This window comes from Canis lupus, chromosome 26, assembly GCF_011100685.1.
Source record: "Canis lupus familiaris isolate Mischka breed German Shepherd chromosome 26, alternate assembly UU_Cfam_GSD_1.0, whole genome shotgun sequence".
Lineage (NCBI taxonomy): Eukaryota > Metazoa > Chordata > Mammalia > Carnivora > Canidae > Canis > Canis lupus.
The window spans coordinates 30,531,464-30,553,764 of NC_049247.1; the positions used below are offsets into that span (position 1 = coordinate 30,531,464).

Sequence of the window (22,301 nt, forward strand, 5' to 3'; positions counted from 1 at the left end):
AAGCACACTGAGCCCCCTCCACTTCCAGGTCAGCCAGAACAGCCTCACCATGCTGTCCTCGCCGTCACCGGGCCAGCAGGTCCAGACCCCACAGTCGATGCCCCCTCCCCCACAGCCGTCCCCGCAGCCTGGCCAGCCCAGCTCGCAGCCCAACTCCAACGTCAGGTAGGCCCGGCCGGGCGGGGGGGCCCCTCCCCACCTGGCTCCCAGGGTGAGCCTCACCTCGTGCTCCAGCTCACAGGTGCACTGGCTTTTGCTTTGCTGCAGCTCCGGCCCTGCCCCTTCCCCCAGTAGCTTCCTGCCGAGCCCCTCCCCACAGCCCTCCCAGAGTCCAGTGACGGCGCGCACCCCACAGAACTTCAGTGTCCCCTCCCCAGGACCTTTAAACACCCCCGGTAAGTCGGGCCTGGGGTGGGCGTGGCCTGAGGACCAGAATAACTCGTGTAACCCACACACAGCCCTGCAGGTTGAGGTGCTGAGGCTTGTCCCTCAGCCTCTAGAGGCCTCGCCTTGTAACGGGACGGGTGAGCTCTAGATCCCCCACCTAGAGGGTTTGCAGAGAGCCCGGCCTTTGCTCACCATGTTGTATCCTGCAGTGAACCCCAGCTCCGTCATGAGCCCAGCTGGCTCCAGCCAGGCCGAGGAGCAGCAGTACCTGGACAAGCTGAAGCAGCTGTCCAAGTACATCGAGCCCCTCCGCCGGATGATCAACAAGATCGATAAGAACGAAGGTGCGGCTGGACTGAGGCCTGGGTGCAGCGGGGCGGGGGGAACACCCTAGGTGCGTGTCTTAGTGGCCCCTCTCTGTCCCAGACAGAAAAAAGGACCTGAGTAAGATGAAGAGCCTTCTGGATATCCTGACCGACCCCTCTAAACGGTGAGCTTTGCCCCCCAGGCTCCTGGGGGAAGGACGGTGCTGGGCCTGTGGCTGGCTGCTTGGTTGGCCCAGCCTCGGATGGGCTTTTGGTGGTGACATGGAGTTTAGAAAAGGGGCCCTGGGGTTCCACTTAGATGTGTCTGCTGGGGCTCCAAGCCCCTGGTCCCCTACCTTTGCCCTGACCCTGACTTACCAGGGCCTTGGGCAAGTGACTCCATCTCAGTTACTCCCTCTGCACAAAGGGGCTCACCTGAGTTGGCTGGGAAAATGAAACAAGAGGATGTTGAGAAGCACTTGTAAGGCAGTGGAGCACCAGCTTCTCCACATGGTACACACCCCCCCGCGCCTGCCTGCCGGTCGCGGGGCTGCTGTGAGCACCAGAGTTTGGTCAGCGCTACAGAACTGCATGTGGACTGGCCTTTGGGTTACATCCCTATCCCTGCTTCAGCTTAGGTTCTGCTCCCATCTAGAGGATCTCGGTTTCATTTACTGGGCAAAATGCTGGAACCTGCAGAACTAGGCCTCTCGGATCTGGATTGCCCTCCAGACCCTCTTGGATTGATCCTTCATTGGGATTATAGTGCTGGGGGGCAGGGGCCTGACCTCTGTCCCTCTCTGCTGATCCATTGCATTTATGCCCTAATCTACCCGCCAGGACTTGGCAGGCCTGGGGACTGAACCATCTTGCCTTATGCTTCAGATCTAGGAATAGCTAGTCAGTGGCTGGGGCTCCTGTGGAGGGTTCTGGTGGCCAAGGCTGGCTCCATCCCCACCAGGGGAAGTCGGGAAGGCAGTGCTTGGGACCAGCACTCGAGAGCCACCAGTGCCCCATCCTTGAGCAAGAGGGTCAGCCACATCCCCTGTCCCCCCAGGTGCCCCCTGAAAACACTGCAGAAGTGTGAGATTGCCCTGGAGAAGCTCAAGAATGACATGGCCGTGGTGAGTGAGGTTCCATGGCCTGGTGGTGGTCACAGAGCCACAGGCATCTCTGGGGGGAACAGGGCTCACCCCACAGCAACTCAGAACCACACGCTGGGAGAAGCCTTCACAGCCAGGGGGCACACCACCCAGCCTGGGAACCTTGCCCAGGAGGCTTCTTCTAGGTCAGGTCTGCTGTGGGGGAGGAGAGTACGTGTGGGAACATGGGAGAAGTCACCCTCCCGCTGTAATCTGTGGGTGTTTCCTCCATCCCCCAGGTTCACATCTCTACCATCACGTTTCTATCCGCCCCTGCCCAGCAGAAGGCCGAGCCCTGAGGGGAGGGGACCTCTGGGGAAGGTCAAGGCGGTAGAAGGCAGGAGAATGCATCCAGGGTCAGCTGTATTTGTCTCCAGGGGGCAGAGGTTATGGGGAAGCCATGAAGTCTGGCTGTGAGGATGAGGACCTCGGGGTCTGGAAAGCCTCCTCGAGAGTGGGCTGCTGACCCCGCTGTCCTGTCGCAGCCCACGCCACCGCCGCCTCCGGTGCCACCGACCAAACAACAGTACCTGTGCCAGCCACTCCTTGATGCTGTCCTGGCCAATATCCGCTCACCTGTCTTTAACCATTCCCTGTACCGCACATTCGTGCCGGCCATGACCGCCATCCACGGCCCACCCATCACGTATGTACAGCCCGGGGCTCGGCCTCGTTCTGGGTGGTGGGCGGCAGGCCATGGGCCACAGGCCACAGCCTAGCAGCGTGTGACCACAGCTGCCTCCTCCAGAGCCCCAGTGGTGTGCACCCGGAAGCGTAGGTTTGAAGACGATGAGCGGCAGAGCATCCCCAACGTGCTCCAGGGGGAGGTGGCCAGATTAGACCCGAAGTTCTTGGTGAATTTGGACCCTTCTCACTGCAGTAACAACGGCACTGTCCACCTGATATGCAAGTTGGGTGCGTACCAGGGGGGCGGGGCCGGTGCTGTGGGAGAGTGAATCCGGAACTCCAGCCCCCAGGCTCTGCCGCTGCCCCCAGCCCCAGAGCAGACCCAGCCCAGGCCCACGTGCTCCATCGGAACGTGCACTGGGCCTCCCCCGATAGGCACACTCCCACCCTACCCAGGGGCCCACCATCCCCGCATCCTCCTGGATCCTCACACATACCTGGCCTGGGACGTGCCCTGAGCCCTGAGCCCACGCACTCCCCTCTCACCGGCCTGCCAGGGAAGCCCCCTCACTCCCACGCGGATAGGGCTCACTTGCCTGAGGCCCTAGGGAGATGTGGAAGCCTGGGAGTCAGAGTGATCTCCAGACTTCACAACAAGCCTCAGCAGGACCTCCTGGGATGTAAGAGTCCTGATTGGAGTAGGGCTGTGAGGCAGGGCGGCTTGGGGTCTGGGGCCTGGGGCCAGGTCACAGACGCAGCCACGTGTGTTGCAGATGACAAGGACCTCCCAAGTGTGCCACCACTGGAGCTCAGTGTGCCTGCTGACTACCCTGCCCAGAGCCCGCTGTGGATCGACCGGCAGTGGCAGTACGGTGGGTGAGCCCAGAAAAGAGCCATGGCGAGGCTTTATGGCTGCTGTCTAAGGGCCCTGGCAGGTGGGGGTCACTCTGGGCGACCAGGGTTTCCTCTGTGCCCCCGCAGCTGAGGGCCCTCCTGCCTTTTCCTGGCTGCCCACTTAGAGAGAGGGGGTCCCTGTACCTATCATGTTCTTCTGTCCATCTTGCATCTGCAGGGCAGCCATGCTTAGTGGGTAAGGGGTAAGCAGGCCGGCCCCCCCACCCCACCACCCCACCCCACCCCACCCCACCCCACCCCACCCCACACCCTGTGGGCCTCTGCAAGGCTGATACGGGAGCACAGAAGGAGCTAGGTCTCATAGGGACCCATCTGGGTGACACAGCTTCAGACCCGAGGCCCAGAGAGAGTCCTGTTGATGGGGGCCAGTGTCTCTGCAGTGCAGAGCTGGTGCATAGGGCTGAGATCCCAAGGCTCTGAGAGAAAAGTCCTGGGTTCCAGACCTGTGCACATTCTAGCTCTTTACTGACTCATGAGCCTGGGAGGGGAGCCTGTCGGCCACCCCGCTATGTGTGGGAGATGGCCTCCCTGGTCACATTGGCCAGGCAGATTGCCCCAGACGCCAGCCCTGTGACTGTGGGGCAATCCGTTCCTAGAGAGCGGCCGTGCGGCCTGGGGCCGGGTCTGCAGTGCTCACGGCCCGCTGCTCTGTTGCAGATGCCAACCCCTTCCTGCAGTCCGTGCACCGGTGCATGACCTCGAGGCTGCTGCAGCTCCCCGACAAGCACTCGGTCACAGCCCTGCTCAACACCTGGGCGCAGAGCATCCACCAGGCCTGCCTCTCAGCCGCCTAGCCACCCACCTGCTGGGGGACCACGGGGATAGCCGGCAGCCGTGTCAGGGCTGCAGAGGACATGCACCTCGTGTTGGACGTTTCTAGGTGTTGGCTCCCTTAGAGAGCCTGGGCTTAGATTAGCTTTCCTGCTTTTATCTTCTGCCTTGGGGACCCGCCAATCATTCTCCCACACTTGTACATGCCTGGGGCAGGTGGCTGTGGAGCTGGCGACATCAGCGGTGGGGTTGGGACTTCCACTGCGGAGTCGGACATGCCCCCAGCCCTGTGCGCTCCTCCTCGGGCTGCTGTCCCCTCGGCCTCTCCAAGGCCCATGTCCTTCCTCAGTAGCACGGGGGAGAACTCAGGGTCTTGTTAGAGCCTCTTGTGTGTGTGCCAGAAAATACTTCTTGTTTCTGTGGGGGAATGTGGAGGGCAAGGAAACCCTGTAAACACACACAGAATTCTCTGGTCACGGTTTTGGGTTCAGACCCTGCCACCACTGGCCTGTGGGACATGCCACAGGGAAGCTCCTGGATCCAAGGGCACTGGCTGCGTCTCAGAGGGAAGGTCGGCCTGCAGGCCGTTGTGAATCCCCTGCCATCGCCTGGGCCTCATACCTCATGGCATTCTCCCTTTAAGCCATGGGGGTCTGCTCAGCACTGTGGGTGTGCCTGGGTTGCAGGGGCACCTGGGTGGATCCTGTACCTGGCACTGTGCCCACTCAGTGGGCACTTGGGCCTGCTCTTGGGTCAGGGTGGTGTCCTGGGGACCTGGCGTCCTCAGAGCCACTCCAGAGAGCGAAGGCTCCCTGAGGGCATCGGCCCTCTGGCGAGGAGAGGTTTCCCCTTTTCTATGTGCACTACCGTGTCATCTGTGGTTCTTATAATAAATTTATTATTCCTGTGTTTGTCATGAATCAGTCACTATGTCCCCTCCCCACCGAAGGAGTGGGGACCACTGTCCAGTGAGGAATGATGTTGGGGCTGAGCCGGGTTCCCCTCCTGGGAGGTGGCCGTGGACAGCCAGACCTTAGTTCATCCCTTTCTGAGAGTGTCAGTGCCTCACCCTGGCTCACCCCTGGGTTTCTGGCCTAGTTCTGCCTGAAGCGAGAAGAGGCAGAGATTAGCCTGAGGAAACGGCCAGTGGCACCAGGAGCACTGGCCTGCCAGGGGAGGGTGGAGGCCAAACTGACAGCATCCACACGCCCCAGAAAGCTGCGGTTGTGGCGAGTGAGGGGTGGTGAGGACCTCACGGGATAGGGTGGGAAAGTCACAGGGTGGGGCCTAGTGTCCTGGAGAGGCGCACTGTCCCATGGCTGTGGCCCTCCACAGCGGAAGGCAGGCTCGGCAGGATGGCTCATCAGCTGTGTGTGTCAGTGTGGGGGCCGGATGGTGCCGATGGGGGCGGGTGCCTTGCCCTGTGCCCAGGGCCAGGAAGCACCCCCTGCCCCGAGGAGGGGAGGAGGGAAGGAGGGAGAGCATGCTGCACCTGCCCTTGTCTACTTGTCTGGTTGCAGGGCAGCCACCAAGCCCTGGACGAGCCCTGGTGAACCGCCCCCCCAGGGCACCCCCACCCCCCACCGCCACAGGGAGCAGAGCAAGGGGCGCAGGGCTGTGATGCCGACAGCAGTGAGGGATGAGACGCACAAGTGGAGCTATATTTCAGTCTTCAACAGGTAGGGTAATATGAATCTCATAACATGTTTTCATGTAAATGCAGAATAGCAAAATACTAAGCAAGAAACTAAACAGTTTCTCAGTTCTGAGACCAAGTCCTTTAGCTGCCATGAGTTTTATCTGGAATTTCGCTTGGCCTAAACGCATTAGAAGTCTTTGGTAGTGCTATCCAGAGAGGGTTATTAGCGTCTCCAGCTGGGGTCATGGGCTTGGCCGTGACCTGCCGCACAGACGCACACCGTGCCGCTGGCCTCAGAGCACCGAGCGGTGCAGCCGCCGGCTCCGCACCACCTGCAGCCTTTTCTGCCGCTCAGCGAAGCTGCTCTTCAGGTTCTGCTTCAGCGTGGGCAGCACGGAGCGCTCTGCCACGGGCATCGGGCTTAGAATCAGGCTGTAGGGCAGAGGGACGTCACTGCAGGTGCCCTCGGGGCAGGAGCTGAGCTGTGGCTGGCACTGCGGCCCCAGGCGAGGCCCTGGGCTGGCCCAGCCCCTGCCATACTGGGCTCAGAGACCACCCCACCCTCCCCCTGCCGGTGGGACTCACCATTTCATGGGGACGCCCTTGGTGGGGACCTTGGGGAGCTGCATGGCTCCCAGATGAGGTGCCTCCTGGTCCCTGGGGAAGGAGTCAGCAGTGAGCCCCAGAGGAGCAAATCGGGATGGGATGGGGATGGGGATGGGGATGGGGCCGCGCCGGGTCACTCACTTCGGAGAGCTGGGCCCAGCCTCCTCTGGGGCAGCCTTGGGCCTCTGCTTCCCTTCCAGGAGGGTCTTGAGGTGCTGCAACTGGAAGGCAGGGAGAAGAGGGGCAGTGGGCAGGACCCGCAGAGGCACTGGGGCCCCGTGGCCCAAGCCTCACCTCTTGGGCCTGCAGGAGGTTGGCGTTCCACAGCTGGCGGATAACCACCTCACACTGCTGAAGCGTGGTTGGCTTGCGCAGGTATGGCGGCAGGCCCATCGTGGGGGGCTGCTTGCCCTTGTGCTGGCCACCTGCTGCGGAGGTGGCCACTGTACTGAAGGTCTCCACTTCTTCATCTCTGGAACAGTCACTGCAGCAGCTCAGAGCCAGCCTCCAGGATTGGTCTCACCACCCACCACCTCTCTTCCAGGCAGCACCCGCACCAGTGTGAGGCTGGTGTCCACACCCGCCTCCTCGGGGCCTGGTTCCTTTCTGCTGACCGAGGTGCCCCTGGCACCACTGGGGGGCTCCAGTGCCAGCTGCGACCTGGGCCCGTCCCCTCCTCCCTCCTCAAGCTGCGCCGCTGCCCTCAGTCCTGACCCCACATCTGTGGGGCTGGTTGAGCGAGAATCTAAGGATGGGGTGTATCTAAGGAAGCCTGCCCTGCAGGTTGTACTACCCAGGGGGCAACGGGGTCTCCATTTTGGATGCAAAGTCCAGGCTCCTTGCTGCGCTCCAGGGAAGTCCCAGAAACTCAGATGTCAGCCCTGGTCTTGCTCCAGCCTGCTGGCTCCCTGTGCCTTGCAGAGGCCAAGCACAGTTGCCAGGGTGAGCCCAAGAACCCGACCTACTGTTCTCTTGGTGAAAAGCCAAGTGAGTTTGTCTCGTTTTTGTGAGAAAATGGTTTCGGGGCTGCTGCTGGCACCATCGTGTGGGCTCAGGGCAGCACAGGGACCCTGCAGACTCCCAAGGGAGAGGGGGAAGGCAGTGCCCACCAGATGGGCAAGCCTGGAGCGAGTATGCTTTCACTCAGGATACTGGCCCATTTGGCTGGCTGATTGCGGAATGTGCACTTCCTCCCGTGGGGTCCAGGCGAGCCCTTACTTGGCTGGCCCCTGCATCCCTGGGCCTTTGTCCAGCTTGCCATTGTGCAGCAGGGCAGCAGCTGGGCTCTCCTCTTCCAGGTCCATCTTCTGGGGAACATTAGTTTTCGAGTCCCGCTTCTTGGAGGAGGCGAGCTGGGGCCGGGCCTTGCCTTGAGAGTTGGCTGCAGCCAGGGCAGTCACTGTGGGCATCAAGCACCAGAACCTGAGTCCTCAGGATCAGCTGTGTGTGCCCCAGGAGTGCCCGCCCCCTCCCTCAGTTTCCCCTTGTAAAGGAGAGAAAACAGAGCCCCCAGTGGGGGGCTGCTGGGAGACCCGAAGGGGAGGCCTGAGGGCCTGTGGGTGGTGCCTGCTGGCTGTGATAGAAGCAGGCCCCCCGCACCTGGACCAGGTCAGGCTCCCAGGCCTCGGGAAGGCCAGGGCCGGGGGTGGCCCCACAGCTGTTACCGGACTCTGAAGCAGCACCCCATTATGGGCAAAATGACACTGAGTGAGAGGTCTAGGACCTGACCTGCAGAGGTTTCTTGCCCTGCAGAAAGAGCTGGGGCTGCTCCTGTCAGGATGCCTGGCCTCAGAAGGCAGAGTGGGGAGAGGGGTGATGGGCTCCCTTGGGAGCCTGCTTGGGGGGACACGAGCAGGGCTTCTGTTAGGCCACCTGTGTGCCGCCGCTCCCCGGACGACCACTGAGGGAGGCTCAGGGGCCCCTCTGTGTTTTGGGGTGTATCTGCCATAGGACCTCGTGCCCCATGTCGACACTCACTCCCTTGGTAGCCAAGCCCGCCGAGTTTTTGTAGTCTCTCTCTGGCCAGACCGCAGTCCTGTCACACCCCACCTCACCCCACTCTGGCTCCTGGGTCACCCTCCTTGGCTCCCTTCAGCCATCCCTTAACCCCTGAGTCCACAGGGCCTGGCAGAGGTGCTCCCAGGCTGTTTGTCCAGCAGAAGACTGCTAGGGGTTTTCAGTGCCCAGGGCCCCTGTGACGCTGAGCTCATGGAAGGTGCCGGCATGCTCACTTGACAACGTCGAATTTGAGACGGACTTGATGGACTGAAAGCTGGAGTTGGAAAAGCTGCTTGTGGGAGATTCTTGCACAGGGTCAGCTGGGGATGGCAGGAGTGCCACTTCCATCCTGGCGCCCCCAGACCGCTTTGCGGCCCTTCCCCTCCCCTGGCCCTGCTGGCCTGTGTGTTTACGCAGAGCCCGCCCCCTGCTCTGGTGAGGCAGAGCCAGGGTGGGGGAGAGGTGATTTTTTGAAGGGCCATCCAGAAAGCAGTGGGCTTGGGCCCAAAGAAGCAGGCCCTGAAGGAGGATGACCTCTTCTGATGTCCCACTGGGCACCACTGGCACCGCAGCACTGGGACCACTAACAGGCCCTGCCGCTTGCTGAGGACAGCTCCCTGGAACTGCTCTAGCCCTGTCAGAGGAGGGCTACCACCCCATTCTCTGTGTCCCCTAGGAAGAGAGCCCAAGACTGGGGCATTCCAGGCTAGCACCGCTCAGACTTGGCCCCAAAGGGAAGTGGGGAGAGCAGGCCCAAGACGGCCTGAGTCTCCCCGGGCTGGGCTGGGGACAGGCCAAGTGGGCTACTGTCCGGATGAGGAAGGGCCTTGGTAAGTGGCTATAGGTTTCTGCGCCACCACTTCCTTCCCCCAGCCTTCCTGGTCACCTCGGAAGGACTGTGCCCAGAGCCATCTGTGCCAGGAAGTGATGGACCAGAGGCACGGGGCTGGGGCTGCCCAGTGCTTGCCAGTGTTTCAGTGACAGCCTGGGGCCTGCCACAGCAGCAATCCAAGTAAAATAATCCAGAGCAGCAAGGCTCGGAGGGCAGTGGAAGGATCTGGGCAGCCCCCACCCCTAGCTCTCTGCCTGTTTCCTTACTGCGCAGACCTCAGGCCCTGGGACCTCCGAGAGCCCCACCTGCTGTGCTTGGGTGAACACCCAAACCATGGCTGGGGGCAGTGGCGTCCGTCCAGATCCCCTGGGGCCCCTTCCCACTGGGATAGCGCATAGGCAGTACATCTACCTGGGTGGACACAAGCGCTCTGGAGGGGCTGCTCCCGACATCAGTAACTTCCCATCAGGCACCCGAGGGCCTCATTCTTACCTTTCTTTGGCTTCTGATTCATTATTAGCTTGTAATGAAGATCTGAAAGCAAACACATGCTCTGGTCATTTCTGAAGCTGCTGCCACTTTGAGAGAAGAGGTCTACTCTGCCCTGTGCACGCCCTTCCTGCTGAACCCCTGAGAGACTTCACACATGACCTTGGCAGTCAAGACCCTGCCCGTGGGCCAAGACTTTGCCCTGGGTACCCTAAGGTGACAGCCACCCTGAGCCAGAGCCCTTGGGTATGAGCCTTGCCGGAAGTCCATCCGTCTGCCCATGACATCTGTCAGGCACCCTCTGCTAGGTGGGGCCCCAGCTCCAGGATGACCCAGCCCTCCAGGAGCCCGTAGCCATGGATGAGCAGATGTGGTCAAAGCAATGATCAAGTGGGCTGGCCACACCCAGCATAGGCTTCAGGGAGGGACAGGTGGGACTCGAGATTCCTTATGTCAAGAGGGGGAGGTCTGACATAACGGATACCCCTTGATCTCATACTTAGCACTCCATGTAATGGCAGCAGGAGAAAGGTGGGGAGAAACTGAGGCAGGACTAGGTGTATCGGGGGAGGAGTTCCAGCTAAAATAGAAGGGAGAAGAGACAGGGAAGCAGAGTAAAAGGCCTCAAATTCCACTTCAGGCCTAGCCCAGGTGGTGATGAGCCACCAGGCCCACAAAGTTAGGAAGGCTGGGCCTGAGGAGACACATGGGCCGGGCAGATGTTGGGGAGGGGCTGGTTGGGGCTGACACGTATCTGCCTTTGATTCTGGTGTGGTGAGTTTGTGAAAATCATTGAGCTGTATACTCCCGCTTTTTATGTCCATAAAGAGCTTTTTTAGGGGCCCCTGGGTGACTCAGTTAAGCATCTGCCTTTAGCTCAGGTCATGATCCCAGGGTCCTGAGATGGAGCCCCCACATCAGGCTCTCTGCGCGGTGGGGAGTCTGCTGCTCCCCCTCCCCTGCCTGCTGCTCCCTCTGCTTGGGAGCTCGGGTGGGCGCGCGCTGCCTCTTTAGAATTAAAAACAAAAAAGTGTTTTACAAGAGGCGGGCCTGCCTTGCTTAGAGACAGCCTGTGCCAGGGCCTCCCGGGGGAAATGCCACGAGCAGGCTGCCCGCCGGAGGATGGGCGGGAGGTGGGCCGGCCCGGCGCCCCGCACTACGACCCGGGCTGCGGCCGCGTGGCGGGACCCGAGGGGGGCTTGCTGCCCTGTTCCAGAGCCCACGCGTGTCTCTGTGCGGAGGCACCGGGGGCGGCAGGGCCGCGACTGCCTGGGGCCCCGGGCGCCGGGACTCACCCTTGTTCTCCCGCTTGAGGTACTCGATCTCCTCGTGGAGCCTGACCAGCGTGTCGGAGTGCTGCTGCTGCAGAAACTGCAGGCTCTTCTCCAGGTCCAGGACCCGCTTCTGCGCCTCGCTGAGCCCAGCCTGAGCGCCGTGCTGGCCGGAGGGCTGCAGGGCCGCGGGCGGGCGCGGGCGCGGGCGCGACGCGCCCCGGGAGCCCGAGGTCCCCGAGCTGGGGGGCCGCTGCCCCGCCGTCGCCCCGACGCTCATGTAGCCGCCGCCGCCGCCGCCGCCGCCGCACGCCCGCTCTGTGGCTGGGCTGCCCCGGCCGGGCGCCGCGTCGCCGTGGAAACGGGCGCGAGCGCCGGGGCGGGGCGTCCGCGGGGGCGGGGCCTGCACCAAGTCCCGCCCCCGCTCGAGTACCCGGGCCTGAAAGGCCGCCTGTGGCTGGAGGCCCGACGGCCGTCCGCTTTGGTACGCTTGTTTGGGTCGCTTCCTGAACAGATGCCACGGATCAAGGTGCAACAAAGAGGTAGAGTTTCCACTTCCAGTAACGCTAGAACCCGCTGCTTATGAAACGCGGACGGAACAGACGAACGCCCCGGAGAGCAAGCGGGACGCAAAGTGGCGGAAGGCCGCTCCCGGAAGAAGGGCCGCTCTCCCCCGAGCGCGCCCTGGCTGAGGGGACCGAGGACGAGGGCCGCCGCAGCTGGAGACGGGGCGCCCCTGGGAGGCTGGGAGCCGCGGCGGCCGAGTTGCTGAGGCTGTAAACTGGGGGTTTGCGGCGGCCTCAGCTGCCCCGCGGAGTCCGGGGAAGCGCAAAGAGCTGGAAGGCCAAAGCCAAGAGGAGAGTCACTTGCTACCAGGCCCAGCGGAGACCCAGCCTGGAGTCTGACAGAGGAGCCTGGTTTTCTTTGTAAATGCCTCAGTTTTCCTTCTAAACCCCAAACGGGCCACACCTTGGGAATGGAGACTATGTTCTAGAAGTGACACTTGCTCTAGAACTCAGGGCCACATCAAAATATATCCGCCCTCACAAAACTCAAAGCCTCACAAAACACAAATATTTGGTGATGTTCCAATAATTCAACCACCTAGAGAACAAAACTCAACACTTAAGAGAATTATTTTTTAAAGATTCTATGTATTTATTCAAGAGAGACAGAGAGAGAGAAAGAGAGAGAGAGGCAGAGACACAGGCAGAGGGAGAAGCAGGCTCCGTGCAGGGAGCCCAGTGCAGGACTCGATCCCGGATCCCGGGATAAACCCTGGGCCGAAGGCAGGCGCTCAACCGCTGAGCCCCCAGGCGTCCCTCTTCAGAGAATTATAACAGAACCCAGAGTCTCTGTGTCACATTATCCATGATGCCTGATATACAATAATAAATAATGGGCATGCAAAGAAACAGACAAATGTGACTGAGTCAAGAGAAAAAATTCAAAAGAAAGAAAAGAAAAAATTCAGATTCTATCAACAGGAATAGATCTGCCAGTAATTCTAGATAATAAAATTTATAGTTAAGTACTTTATAATAAATTTTAAAATCTACAGAAAAAAGGTGGCTGTAGTAATTGAAATCGTGGAGAATTTTTTATTTTTATTTTTAATATTTTATTTATATATTTATTCATGAGATGCAGAGAGGAGAGAGAGAGACAGAGACACAGGCAGAGGGAGAAGCAGGCTCCATGCAGGGAGATCGACGTGGGACTCGATCCTGGGTCTCCAGGATCAGGCCCTGGGCTGAAGGTGGCGCTAAACTGCTGAGCCACCCAGGCTGCCCAAAATCATGGAGAAGTTTTTAAGTGATTGACTAAGTATTGAGGGGGAAAAGGAAATCTCAGAATTACAAATGTATCTGGACTTCTGGTTTCCTAGACAGCCATTGGAAACCATCACTTCCATCCACACAGGAAAAAAAAAATAGCTGACCTGGGTGCCTGGGTGGCTCAGCCGGTTAAGTATCTGCCTTCCGCTCAGGTCATGATCCCCAAGCCCTGGGATTGAGCCCCTCGTTGGGTTCCATGCTCAACAGGAAGCTCGCTTCTCCCTCTCCCTCTGCAGCTCCCACTGCCTCTGGGTTCTCTCTCTCTCTCTCTCTCTCTCTCTCTCTCTCTCTCTCTCTCTCTCCCAAGAAAGAAAGAAAATAGCTGACCAAGCTGAAAAGCAACAACTCTCCCTGGATCCATCAGAACTGAGATCACAGGACAAACTACTGCCCCCAAATTGGAGCCACAGGCAGATGGAAACAGAATTGCAACTCACTGGAGCAGAAAACTCTGTAGGAACCACTGCTGGGGGAAGAAAATATAAACTAATTGACAAATTGCTGATGTGGCTCAGAGTGGACAAGGTTGAAAGTTTAAAAAAAAAAGTTCAAGGTTGGGGGTGTCCAATCTTAAGAGGCCCTCGCACCTTTGTGACTTTAACCTTCAGGCGTCCTCCAGATTCTCACGGGGAAGAATGGGGGGGAAATCCCCTTGTGATCCCAGCAGGAGGAGGGTGAAGGAGCCAATCTGAAATATTGTTCAGAGTATTCTGTTCCTCTTTACATGACTTGCCTTCAAAAGAAACAAGGGTGGCCCCAAAAGCCAAACCAGACCTGGATGGAAAGGAAACATGTCTCTAGCACCCTTCTAGCCATCTCCTCTCTCCACACCTTCCACGTCAGTGGGGCTCCTGTGTAAAAATGAGATACAAGTGAAAGAAATGCCCATCTCAGACCCAATTTAAGAAGTTTCTAGGAAAAGCCAAGGATAACAAGGAAGACAAATTGAGGGCACCAGAGGAATATTTTGCCTCTGACACCTATGGCTAGAGCAAACAGCAAACATGAACTAAACCCTAGCAAGATAAATACAGAATTTCACACTAAAGGTCTGTTTACCTCAGTTTTTTCCACACAAACAGAGTTGCATCATGTCCAACTTTCAACAAAAAAATTACAGTGCATAGTAAAAAAGGAAGAACACAGTTTGAAGAGAGAGCAAGCGTCAGAACTAGACTTGGATCTGGTAGAGATGTTGGAATTATCATAGTGGGAATTTTTTAAAGATTTTATTTATTTATTTGAGAGAGAGTGAGAACCAGAGAAATCAGAGAGAGATGGAGAAGCAGATTCAGCACTGAGTAGAGAGCCTGATGCGGGGGCTCGATCCCCAGACTCTGGGATCATGACCTGAGCTGAAGGCTTAACTGACTGAGCCACCCAGGTGCCTCCAGATTGGAAACTTTAAAAAACTATAATGAATATGTTAATGACTCTAATGGGAAAAGTAGACAATATGAAAGAACAGATGGGTAATGTAAGCAGAGATGGAAACTCTAAGAATAAAAACGAAATGTGAGAAATCAAAAACCTGTAACAGAAGTGAAGGGGGTGCCTGGATGGCTCAGACTGCCTTCAGCTTGGGCCATGATCCCCTGTTGGGGGCCCTGCTCAGTGGGGAGTCTGCTTCTCCCTCTGCCCCTGCCCCTGCTTGTGTTTTCTCTCCTCCTCCCACCTCCTCCCCCAAATAGATGAATGAAAATCTTAAAAAGTAATAATAATAAGTGAAGAATGCCTTTGATGGGCTCATCAGTAGACTGGAAATGGCCAAGAAAAGAATCAATCGGCTTAAAAATATGTCAAGAGAAACTGCCAAAACTGAAATGTAAAGAGAAGCGTGAATGAAAAAGAACAGAATATCCACAAATTCTGTGATTATTACAAAAGGTGTAGCATATGCATACTGGGAATACCAGAAGTTGAAGAGAGAAAGGTACAAAAGAAATATTTAAAGCCATAATGACTGATAATTTTAAAAAAATAATGAAAGACAACAGATTACAGATCCAGAAAGCTCAGTGGACAGAATAAACACAAAAAAATCTAGTCTCAGGGATATCATACTCCAACTGAAGAAAATTAAAGAGAGAGAAAATCTTGAAAGAACCCAAGGAGAAGAAAACAAACCCTCATCTGTAAAGAAGCAAAGATAGAATTACATTGGACCTCTCCTCAGAAACCATGCAAGTGGTAAGAGAGCGGAAGATGATATTCCATGTTGAAAGAAAAAAAACACAAACCTGGAGTACTGGATCAAGCTACATTTTCCTTTCAAAGTGAAGGAGAAATAATAAAGACTTTCTCAGACAAACAAAGATTGAGAAGTTTTGTTGCCAGTAGCTCTGCTTTGTAAGAAATGTTAAAAGAAATTCTTCAGAAAGGAGAGAAATGACGTAGGTGAGAAATGTCTCTACATAAAGAAAAGAGCTTTAGAGAAGGAATACATGAAGGTAAAAACAAAATTCTCTTTCGTATTCTTAAGACTTTATTTCTGTATTTTTTAAGTGCCTCCACACACAACGTGGGGCTCAAATTCATGACCCCAAGATCAAGAGTCGCATGCGCCACCAACTGAGTCAGCCAGGCACCCCTTCTTTTTCATACTCTTAATTAATCTAACAGATAACAGTTTGTTTCATCATAGCAACAATGCATTTGGTAATTATAGCTTATCAATAAGTGAAATGAATGACAGCAATATTATCAGTGATGGGAGGGAGAAATTGGAAATATTCTCAAGTCTTGAACTACCATGAAGTGGTATGGTGTTATTCTTTTTTTTTTTTTAAAGATTTAATTTTTTAATTTATTCATGAGAGACACACAGAGAGAGAGGCAGACACACAGGCAGAGAGAGAAGCAGGCTCCATGCAGGGAGCCCGATGTGGGACTCGATCCAGGGACTCCAGGATCACACCCTGAGCCGAGGGTGTGGGCCAGTGGCGCAATGGATAACACACCCTGAGCCGAAGGCAGACGCTCAACCGCCGAGCCACCCAGGTGTCCCGATACCTAGAATAACACCCTTTTGCCCGATAACAAGGCAAAAGGGTGTTATTCTAAAGAGAATTTGGGGAGCACTTGGGTGGCTCAGCAGTTGAGTATCTGTCTGCCTTTGGCTCAGCTTGTGATCCTGGGGTCCTAGGATCGAGTCCCACATCGGGATCCCCAAAGGCAGCCTGCTTCTCCCTCTGCCTGTGTCTCTGCCTCTCTCTCTGGGTCTCTCCGAGCTGAAGGCAGATGCTCAACCGCTGAGCTACCCAGGCGTTCCATAAATAAAATCTATTTAAAAAAAAAAAAGGAGTCCATTCTCCAAGAAGAGTTATAACAGTACTCCAGTGGGTCTTAGGGTTAGCACACTGGGTGCTTGCTGACTTAAAGCCCTTGGTCCGTAACAGAACTAATTTACTTTCTTTGAGATTTGTGGACCACTGGCCTTGGGGAATAAGGGACCAGAACAGGGGACATTCACAGGCCACAGAGGTCAGCAAGTCTGTTTGAAGCCCCCTTAGCTTTCTCTTTTACGATTTTATTTATTTATTCATGAGAAACAGAGAGAGAGAGAGAGAGAGAGAGAGAGAGAGGCAGAGACACAGGCAGGGGGAGAAGCAGGCTCCATGCCGGGAGCCCGACATGGGACTCAATCCCGGGTCTCCAGGATCATGCCCTGGGCCGAAGTTGTCGCTAAACCACTGAGCCACCCGGGCTGCCCGTTTTTTTTTTCCTTTTAAAGGTCATACAAATGACCTTACTGACCTCCCTTTGCACATCGGTAGACCTTGCCCTCCTTTGCAGAGAGAACAGAGTACTGTTGCACAACCCCTAGGTACCAAGGAACCAGACCTTGCACAACCTCGGAGCACCGAGATAACTCTGTAGCTGACATCATCAAGGCTGCATAGACTCAAAGAAATGTCACAGACCACTTGCGCTCCTGTAACTGATAAAAACCCCTTTCAAAATCTCTGGACCGGGATCCCTGGGTGGCGCAGCGGTTTGGCGCCTGCCTTTGGCCCAGGGCGCGATCCTGGAGACCCGGGATCGAATCCCACATCGGGCTCCCGGTGCATGGAGCCTGCTTCTCCCTCTGCCTGTGTCTCTGCCTCTCTCTCTCTCTCTGTGACTGTCATGAATAAATAAATAAAATCTTAAAAAAAAAAAAAATCTCTGGACCAAGCAGAGAAGTCGGAATTGACCTTTGGACAAGAGTCCACCTTCTCCCCAGGTGGCCAGCCTCCTGAATAAAGCTCATATTCCTTTCCAATCACAACTCTTGAAGAACAAAAACAAACCTCATCTCTTGAGTATTGGCCTTTCCGGTGATGGGCAACTGAACTTGGGGTTCGGGAACAATGCCAATCTTTAATATGTATGAGCCTAACAATAGGACAGCAAAATAGGTGAGGCAAAAACTAGAAAGAACTTCAAGGAGAAGTCAATGAGCCCACTCTTCTGGTTGGAGATTTCAATGCCTGTCTATCAGTAGTGGACAGATCCAGCAGGCGGAAAGTTAGTAAGGACGTAGTTAAACTCAACAGCACCATAAATCAGCTCACTGACACTGATAGGATACCTCATCCAACATCAGCAGATACTCATTCTTCTCAAGTTTATATCTAACATTCACCAAGACAGACCCCATTCTGGGCTATAAAATACTCCTTAACGGGGCACCTGGGTGGCTCAGTCGGTTTAGCATCTGGCTTTAGCTCAGGTCATGATCCTGGGGTCCTGGAATCGAGTCCCGCCGTGTCGGGCTCCCTGCTCAACAGGGAGTCTGCTTCTCCCTCTCCCTCTGCCCCTCCCCCCTGCTCATGCCCGCCCATGCTCACTCTCATTCTCTCACTGTCTCTCAAATAAATAAACTTTTTAAAAATCTTTAAAAAATACTCCTTTACAAACTTAAAAGGATAGAAATCATACAACGTATGCCTTCAGACCACAAAGGAATTAAACAACAGATCAGTAACAGAAAGATAGCTGGAAAATACAAAATACTTGGAGATGAAACAGCTTTCTTCTAAAGGACACACTGGTCAACAAAGAAGTCTCAGGTGAGACTTTTAAGATATTTTGAAATAAATGAAAACGAAAATACAAAAAAAAGAAAATGAAAATACAACTTAATGGAACTTGAGAGATGCAGTTAAAGCACCTCACAGAGGGAAATTTATAGTACAGAACGCATAAAATATTTTTAAATGGTTTTTAACCTTCAGTTAGGGAAGATCTTCTTAAATGAGATCCGAAATATAGAAACCATAACAAATAGACTGACAATTCTGACTTTATAAAAATTTCCTGTGCCTCAAAATTAAAAGACAAATAACACTTAGCAAAAATATTTGCGACATATATAACAGAAAAAATTAATATGTAGAATACATCACTGATTCCTACATGTTAAGAGGCAAATAATATAATAACAGATAAAATTTAACCCCATAAAGTGATTGAGGAACAAATGAATGAAATTATGTTCAAGAGAAGCTATAAAAGAAATGGTATCAGGGATCCCTGGGTGGCGCAGCGGTTTGGCGCCTGCCTTTGGCCCAGGGCGCGATCCTGGAGACCCGGGATCGAATCCCACATCGGGCTCCCGGTGCATGGAGCCTGCTTCTCCCTCTGCCTGTGTCTCTGCGCCTCTCTCTCTCTCTCTCTCTCTCTCTGTGACTATCATAAATAAATTTTAAAAATTAAAAAAAAAAAGAAAAGAAATGGTATCAGGCACCTGAGAAAAGTTACTTCTTACTAAAGCAACACAAGCAACACAAACAGTTGACCGATTTAACATTACATTTTTTTTTAACAAGGCAAAAGGGAAAGTCATTGTGGAACAGAGTTTTCCTTATCTGGCAAAGGAAACAACACATTCCTCTTCAGAAACAAATTTCTTGGGACCAAATTGGAGGGATGTAGCATTTTGGTTGTTTGAATGCGAAACATTGATTTATTGAATAGAATGGATAATGTCTTCAAGGGTGCTTTTCCTAAGAGACAAGCAAGCCAGATGGTGTTCATTTTATCCTTTTTCCTTTTAAATTTATATATTCCTTTAGTAAAATTAATAGATAATAAAGATCTTTTAAAATCTACTATTACAGGGACACCTGGGTGGCCCAGCAGTTGAGCACCTGCCTTTGGCCCAGGGCGTGATCCTGGAGTCCTGGGATCGAGTCCCGCATCGAGCTCTCTGCATGGAGCCTGCTTCTCCCTCTGCCTGGGTCTCTGCCCCCCCTCCCCCATATCTCATGAATAGATAAATAAAATCTTTTTTTTTAAAAATCTGTTACAGATGGACGCCTGGGTGGCTAAGTCGATTAAGCATTTGACTCTTGATCTCAGCTCAGATCTTGATCTCAGGGTTGTGAGTTCAAGCTCCCACACTGAGCTCCATTCTAGCCGTGGAGCCTACTTTAAAAAAAAAAAAAATCTGTTACAGAAAGTCTTCGCCTTCCCTGCCACTACTCACAACTCCCCAGACATAAACACCACATATCTGGGGGCTCTTTTTTTCATAGCTTTCCATGACGTGCTTAGCTACCATTTCTTGATTTATCAAAATGAGCCACATTCACCGGCTCCCTGTTCTAAATAGATGAGGATTTAACTCACTTATGTCACCAATACCACGTTCTAATGCGGTCCTATTGTTGTTCTTACTTCCTCTCTTATTTATATGTGTAATCTTACACCTTCATTTTTGGTTTTACCTTACTTTACAGCAAATGAAGTGTGGCCATGGGCATGTGAAAGCCATTGGCATGTTGCCAATGCCTCTGTTTGACATTCACCCGTCTCACTATGTTTCCCATCACTCTAAAGCTTGCCCGATAGGATGGTGGATTAGACTTTTGAAGATTTGGGTATGGTGCCAGCGGGGTGGAATCACTTCGTGGAGCTGGCATGATGTGCTGTGAGATGCAGGGCATGCTCTGAAGCAGGGACTAATGTATAGTGAAATTTCCCCATAGGAAAGATATCCAAAGATGTCAGGAATCCAGGGGTAGAAAGGGGAGTAGCTCCTTTCACTGTGACTAATCTGACCTACAACAGAGTTTTGGCTTCCCATCCCCACAACTTTGGGTCCTGCTGGTTTAGAGGTCTTAGTTCCCAGGGATGGGAAGGGACACACTGGTTCCACTGAACAGGAAGCTGAGACTGCCACCTGGTGACTTTGCCAGGCAAAGAAGAGGGTTGCTGTACTGGTCTTGGTGATCAAGAGTAAACTGGTTTGCTACTCCACAATGGGGACAGAGAAGAATACCTAGCACCCAGGAGGTTCTCGTGGTAATCTTACTTAGTACTCCCACAATCCGTGGCAAAAGTTATGGAAAACTCTAGCAAACCTAAAACAGGCAGGACTATGTAAGGCATAGAAACTTCAGGAATAAATATCTAGGTCACAGGGACACCTGGGTGGCTCAGCGGTTAAGCGTCTGCCTTCCAGCTCAGGGCGTGATGCTGGAGTCCAGGGGATCTAGTCCCACATTGGGGTCCCCACATGGAGCCTGCTTCTCCCTCTGCCTATGTCTCTGTTTCTCTGTGTGTGTGTGTCTCTCATGAATAAATAAATAAAATCTTAAAAAAAAAAAATCTAGGTCACCCTACCGGGTTACCCCCCTACCCAACTCCATCCCCCACCCCCTGTCCTGACCCCACCAGCAAAAATATGATGGGCTGAGGTGCTTCCTAGGGGCAAACAGAACGGGTGGTAGAAGACCGCCAATCATGTCATGTAACTAATCACAGAAGGAGGGAGGCATGGTAGTGGTTAAAGGTGCCCTATATCTTTTGTACCTGATACTTTCCTTTTTCTCCTCTCTCATCTTCATGCTGACAGTATTGATGTGTAAGTCCTGGTTATTTCTATATGTCAATAGTAGGTTATAGGGGTCGCCTGGGTGGCTCCGTGGTTCAGCGTCTGCTTTCGGCTCAGGGTGTGATCCCGGGGTCTGGGATCGAGTCTTTCATCAGGCTCCTTGTGGGGAGCCTGCTTCTCCCTCTGCCTGTGCCTCTGCCTCTCTCTGTGTGTCTCTTATGAATAAATAAAATCTTAAAAAAAATAAAGGATAGCAGAATCAGAAAATAAAGGAACATCTTTCAGAGATAGATAAAGGGGAACTTTGGTTTCCTCTTTGGATGTGGCTGCAGGAAGGATAGGCGAATCATACAACGTGGAAACTGGTGTTCTGAATATCTTTACTTGGAAGTGAAATGTGAAAAAGGAGCTGCCCAAGGGGTAGATTGTGCTGGGCTGGTTGTTAGCACCACCACCATTCATTTTTAAGGCTAATTAGAACTATATTTTCCAAAAAAAAAAAAAAAAAAAGAACTATATTTTCCAGAATCTCCTTTCCCATGTTTTTTTTTCTTTCTTTTTTTTTTTTAAAGATGTACTCATTTATTTATGATAGACATAGAGAGAGAGAGAGAGGCAGAGACACAGGAGGAGGGAGAAGCAGGCTCCATGCCGGGAGCCCGACGCGGAACTCGATCCCGGGACTCCAGGATCGCGCCCTGGGCCAAAGGCAGGCGCTAAACCGCTGAGCCACCCAGGGATCCCCTCTTTTTCTTAAGATTTTATTTATTTATGAGAGAGGGGGCAGGGAGGGACAAGCACACTCTGTGCTTAGCACGGAGCCCGACGCAGGGCTCAATCTCAGAACTCTGAGACCATGACCTGAGCAGAAACCAAGAGTCTGACCAACTGAGCCATCCAGGTGCCCCTCCCATATGGTTTTGGAGTAGAGTAGGCCAGAGAGGAAGTTGTATGAGATTTGGAAGACTGCGAATCAGTCACAGGCAAGTGTGCGAAGGGATTCACAGCGGCTTCCTGGGGCACTCTCTATTACTGAATTCTCAGATGATCAGTAGAAGCTTCTCAGAGATTCTGAAGAATCCCAATGCTTCAGGCTGAGATCTTTAGCATAGCTCCTTTGCGCTTGGAGACAGCTCCCATGACCTCTGCTCCTTCGGCTCTTCCAACACTCATGGAAGTTCCTAATTCTATATTAAATTCCTTTCATATGCAGAATACGTAACGGTCCCAACAGATGAAAGATTTTAAAGTCTTCCTGAGAAAAGAACAGATTGCTTACAAAGAACGAGAAATCAGCACGGCACTGAATATATCAGCAGCCACATTGGAAACTAGAATAAAGGGCAGTTCGGGTGGCTCAGCAATTCAGCGCCGCCATCAGCCCAGGGTGTGATCCTGGAGGCCCGGGATCGAGTCCCACATCGGGCTCCCTGCATGGAGCCTGCTTCTCCCTCTGCCTGTGTCTCTGCTCTCTCTGTGTGTCCCTCATGAATAAATAAATAAAATCTTAAAAAAAAAAAAAAAAAGAAGCTAGAATAGAGCAAAGCCTTCAAAATTTGAAGGGAAATTGATTTCCAGGTCAGAATTCTCTATCCAGCCCAATGAGTGTTCGATAGGGTAAAATAAATACATTTTTAGACATGCAAACTTTCAAATTTT

General features: G+C 53.6%; 2 protein-coding genes across 6 annotated transcripts in view; one reads left to right on the forward strand and one right to left on the reverse strand.

Annotated features, from left to right (window-relative positions):
• The window catches only part of MED15 (mediator complex subunit 15), a 68,858-nt gene extending 63,800 nt beyond the window's left edge, over nt 1–5,058 (forward strand). For all 4 annotated transcript variants that reach the window (XM_038575939.1, XM_038575938.1, XM_038575940.1 and 1 more), the window contains 9 exons: nt 29–165; nt 268–395; nt 597–731; nt 814–877; nt 1,750–1,816; nt 2,320–2,480; nt 2,583–2,749; nt 3,235–3,333; nt 4,034–5,058. In XM_038575939.1, the coding sequence (XP_038431867.1) occupies nt 29–165; nt 268–395; nt 597–731; nt 814–877; nt 1,750–1,816; nt 2,320–2,480; nt 2,583–2,749; nt 3,235–3,333; nt 4,034–4,170 (1,095 nt within the window). In that variant the 3' untranslated portion in view covers nt 4,171–5,058. The remainder of the gene's footprint in view (nt 1–28; nt 166–267; nt 396–596; nt 732–813; nt 878–1,749; nt 1,817–2,319; nt 2,481–2,582; nt 2,750–3,234; nt 3,334–4,033) is intronic.
• Nucleotides 5,059–5,780: 722 nt separating this feature from the next.
• On the reverse strand, nt 5,781–11,263 carry LOC608483 (coiled-coil domain-containing protein 74B). Of its 2 annotated transcripts, XM_038575942.1 has the most exons (7): nt 11,007–11,263; nt 9,715–9,756; nt 7,611–7,791; nt 6,687–6,864; nt 6,534–6,613; nt 6,372–6,443; nt 5,781–6,218 (listed from the first exon to the last, which is right to left on the reverse strand). In XM_038575942.1, exons 1-7 carry the CDS (start codon nt 11,260–11,262, stop codon nt 6,080–6,082), a joined length of 948 nt encoding a protein of 315 aa, XP_038431870.1. In that variant the 5' UTR covers nt 11,263; the 3' UTR covers nt 5,781–6,079. The 2 variants fall into 2 exon arrangements, with proteins under 2 accessions (XP_038431870.1, XP_038431871.1); XM_038575943.1 differs by lacking the exons at nt 9,715–9,756; nt 11,007–11,263 and adding an exon at nt 8,624–9,627.
• Between the last annotated feature and the right edge of the window lie 11,038 nt (nt 11,264–22,301).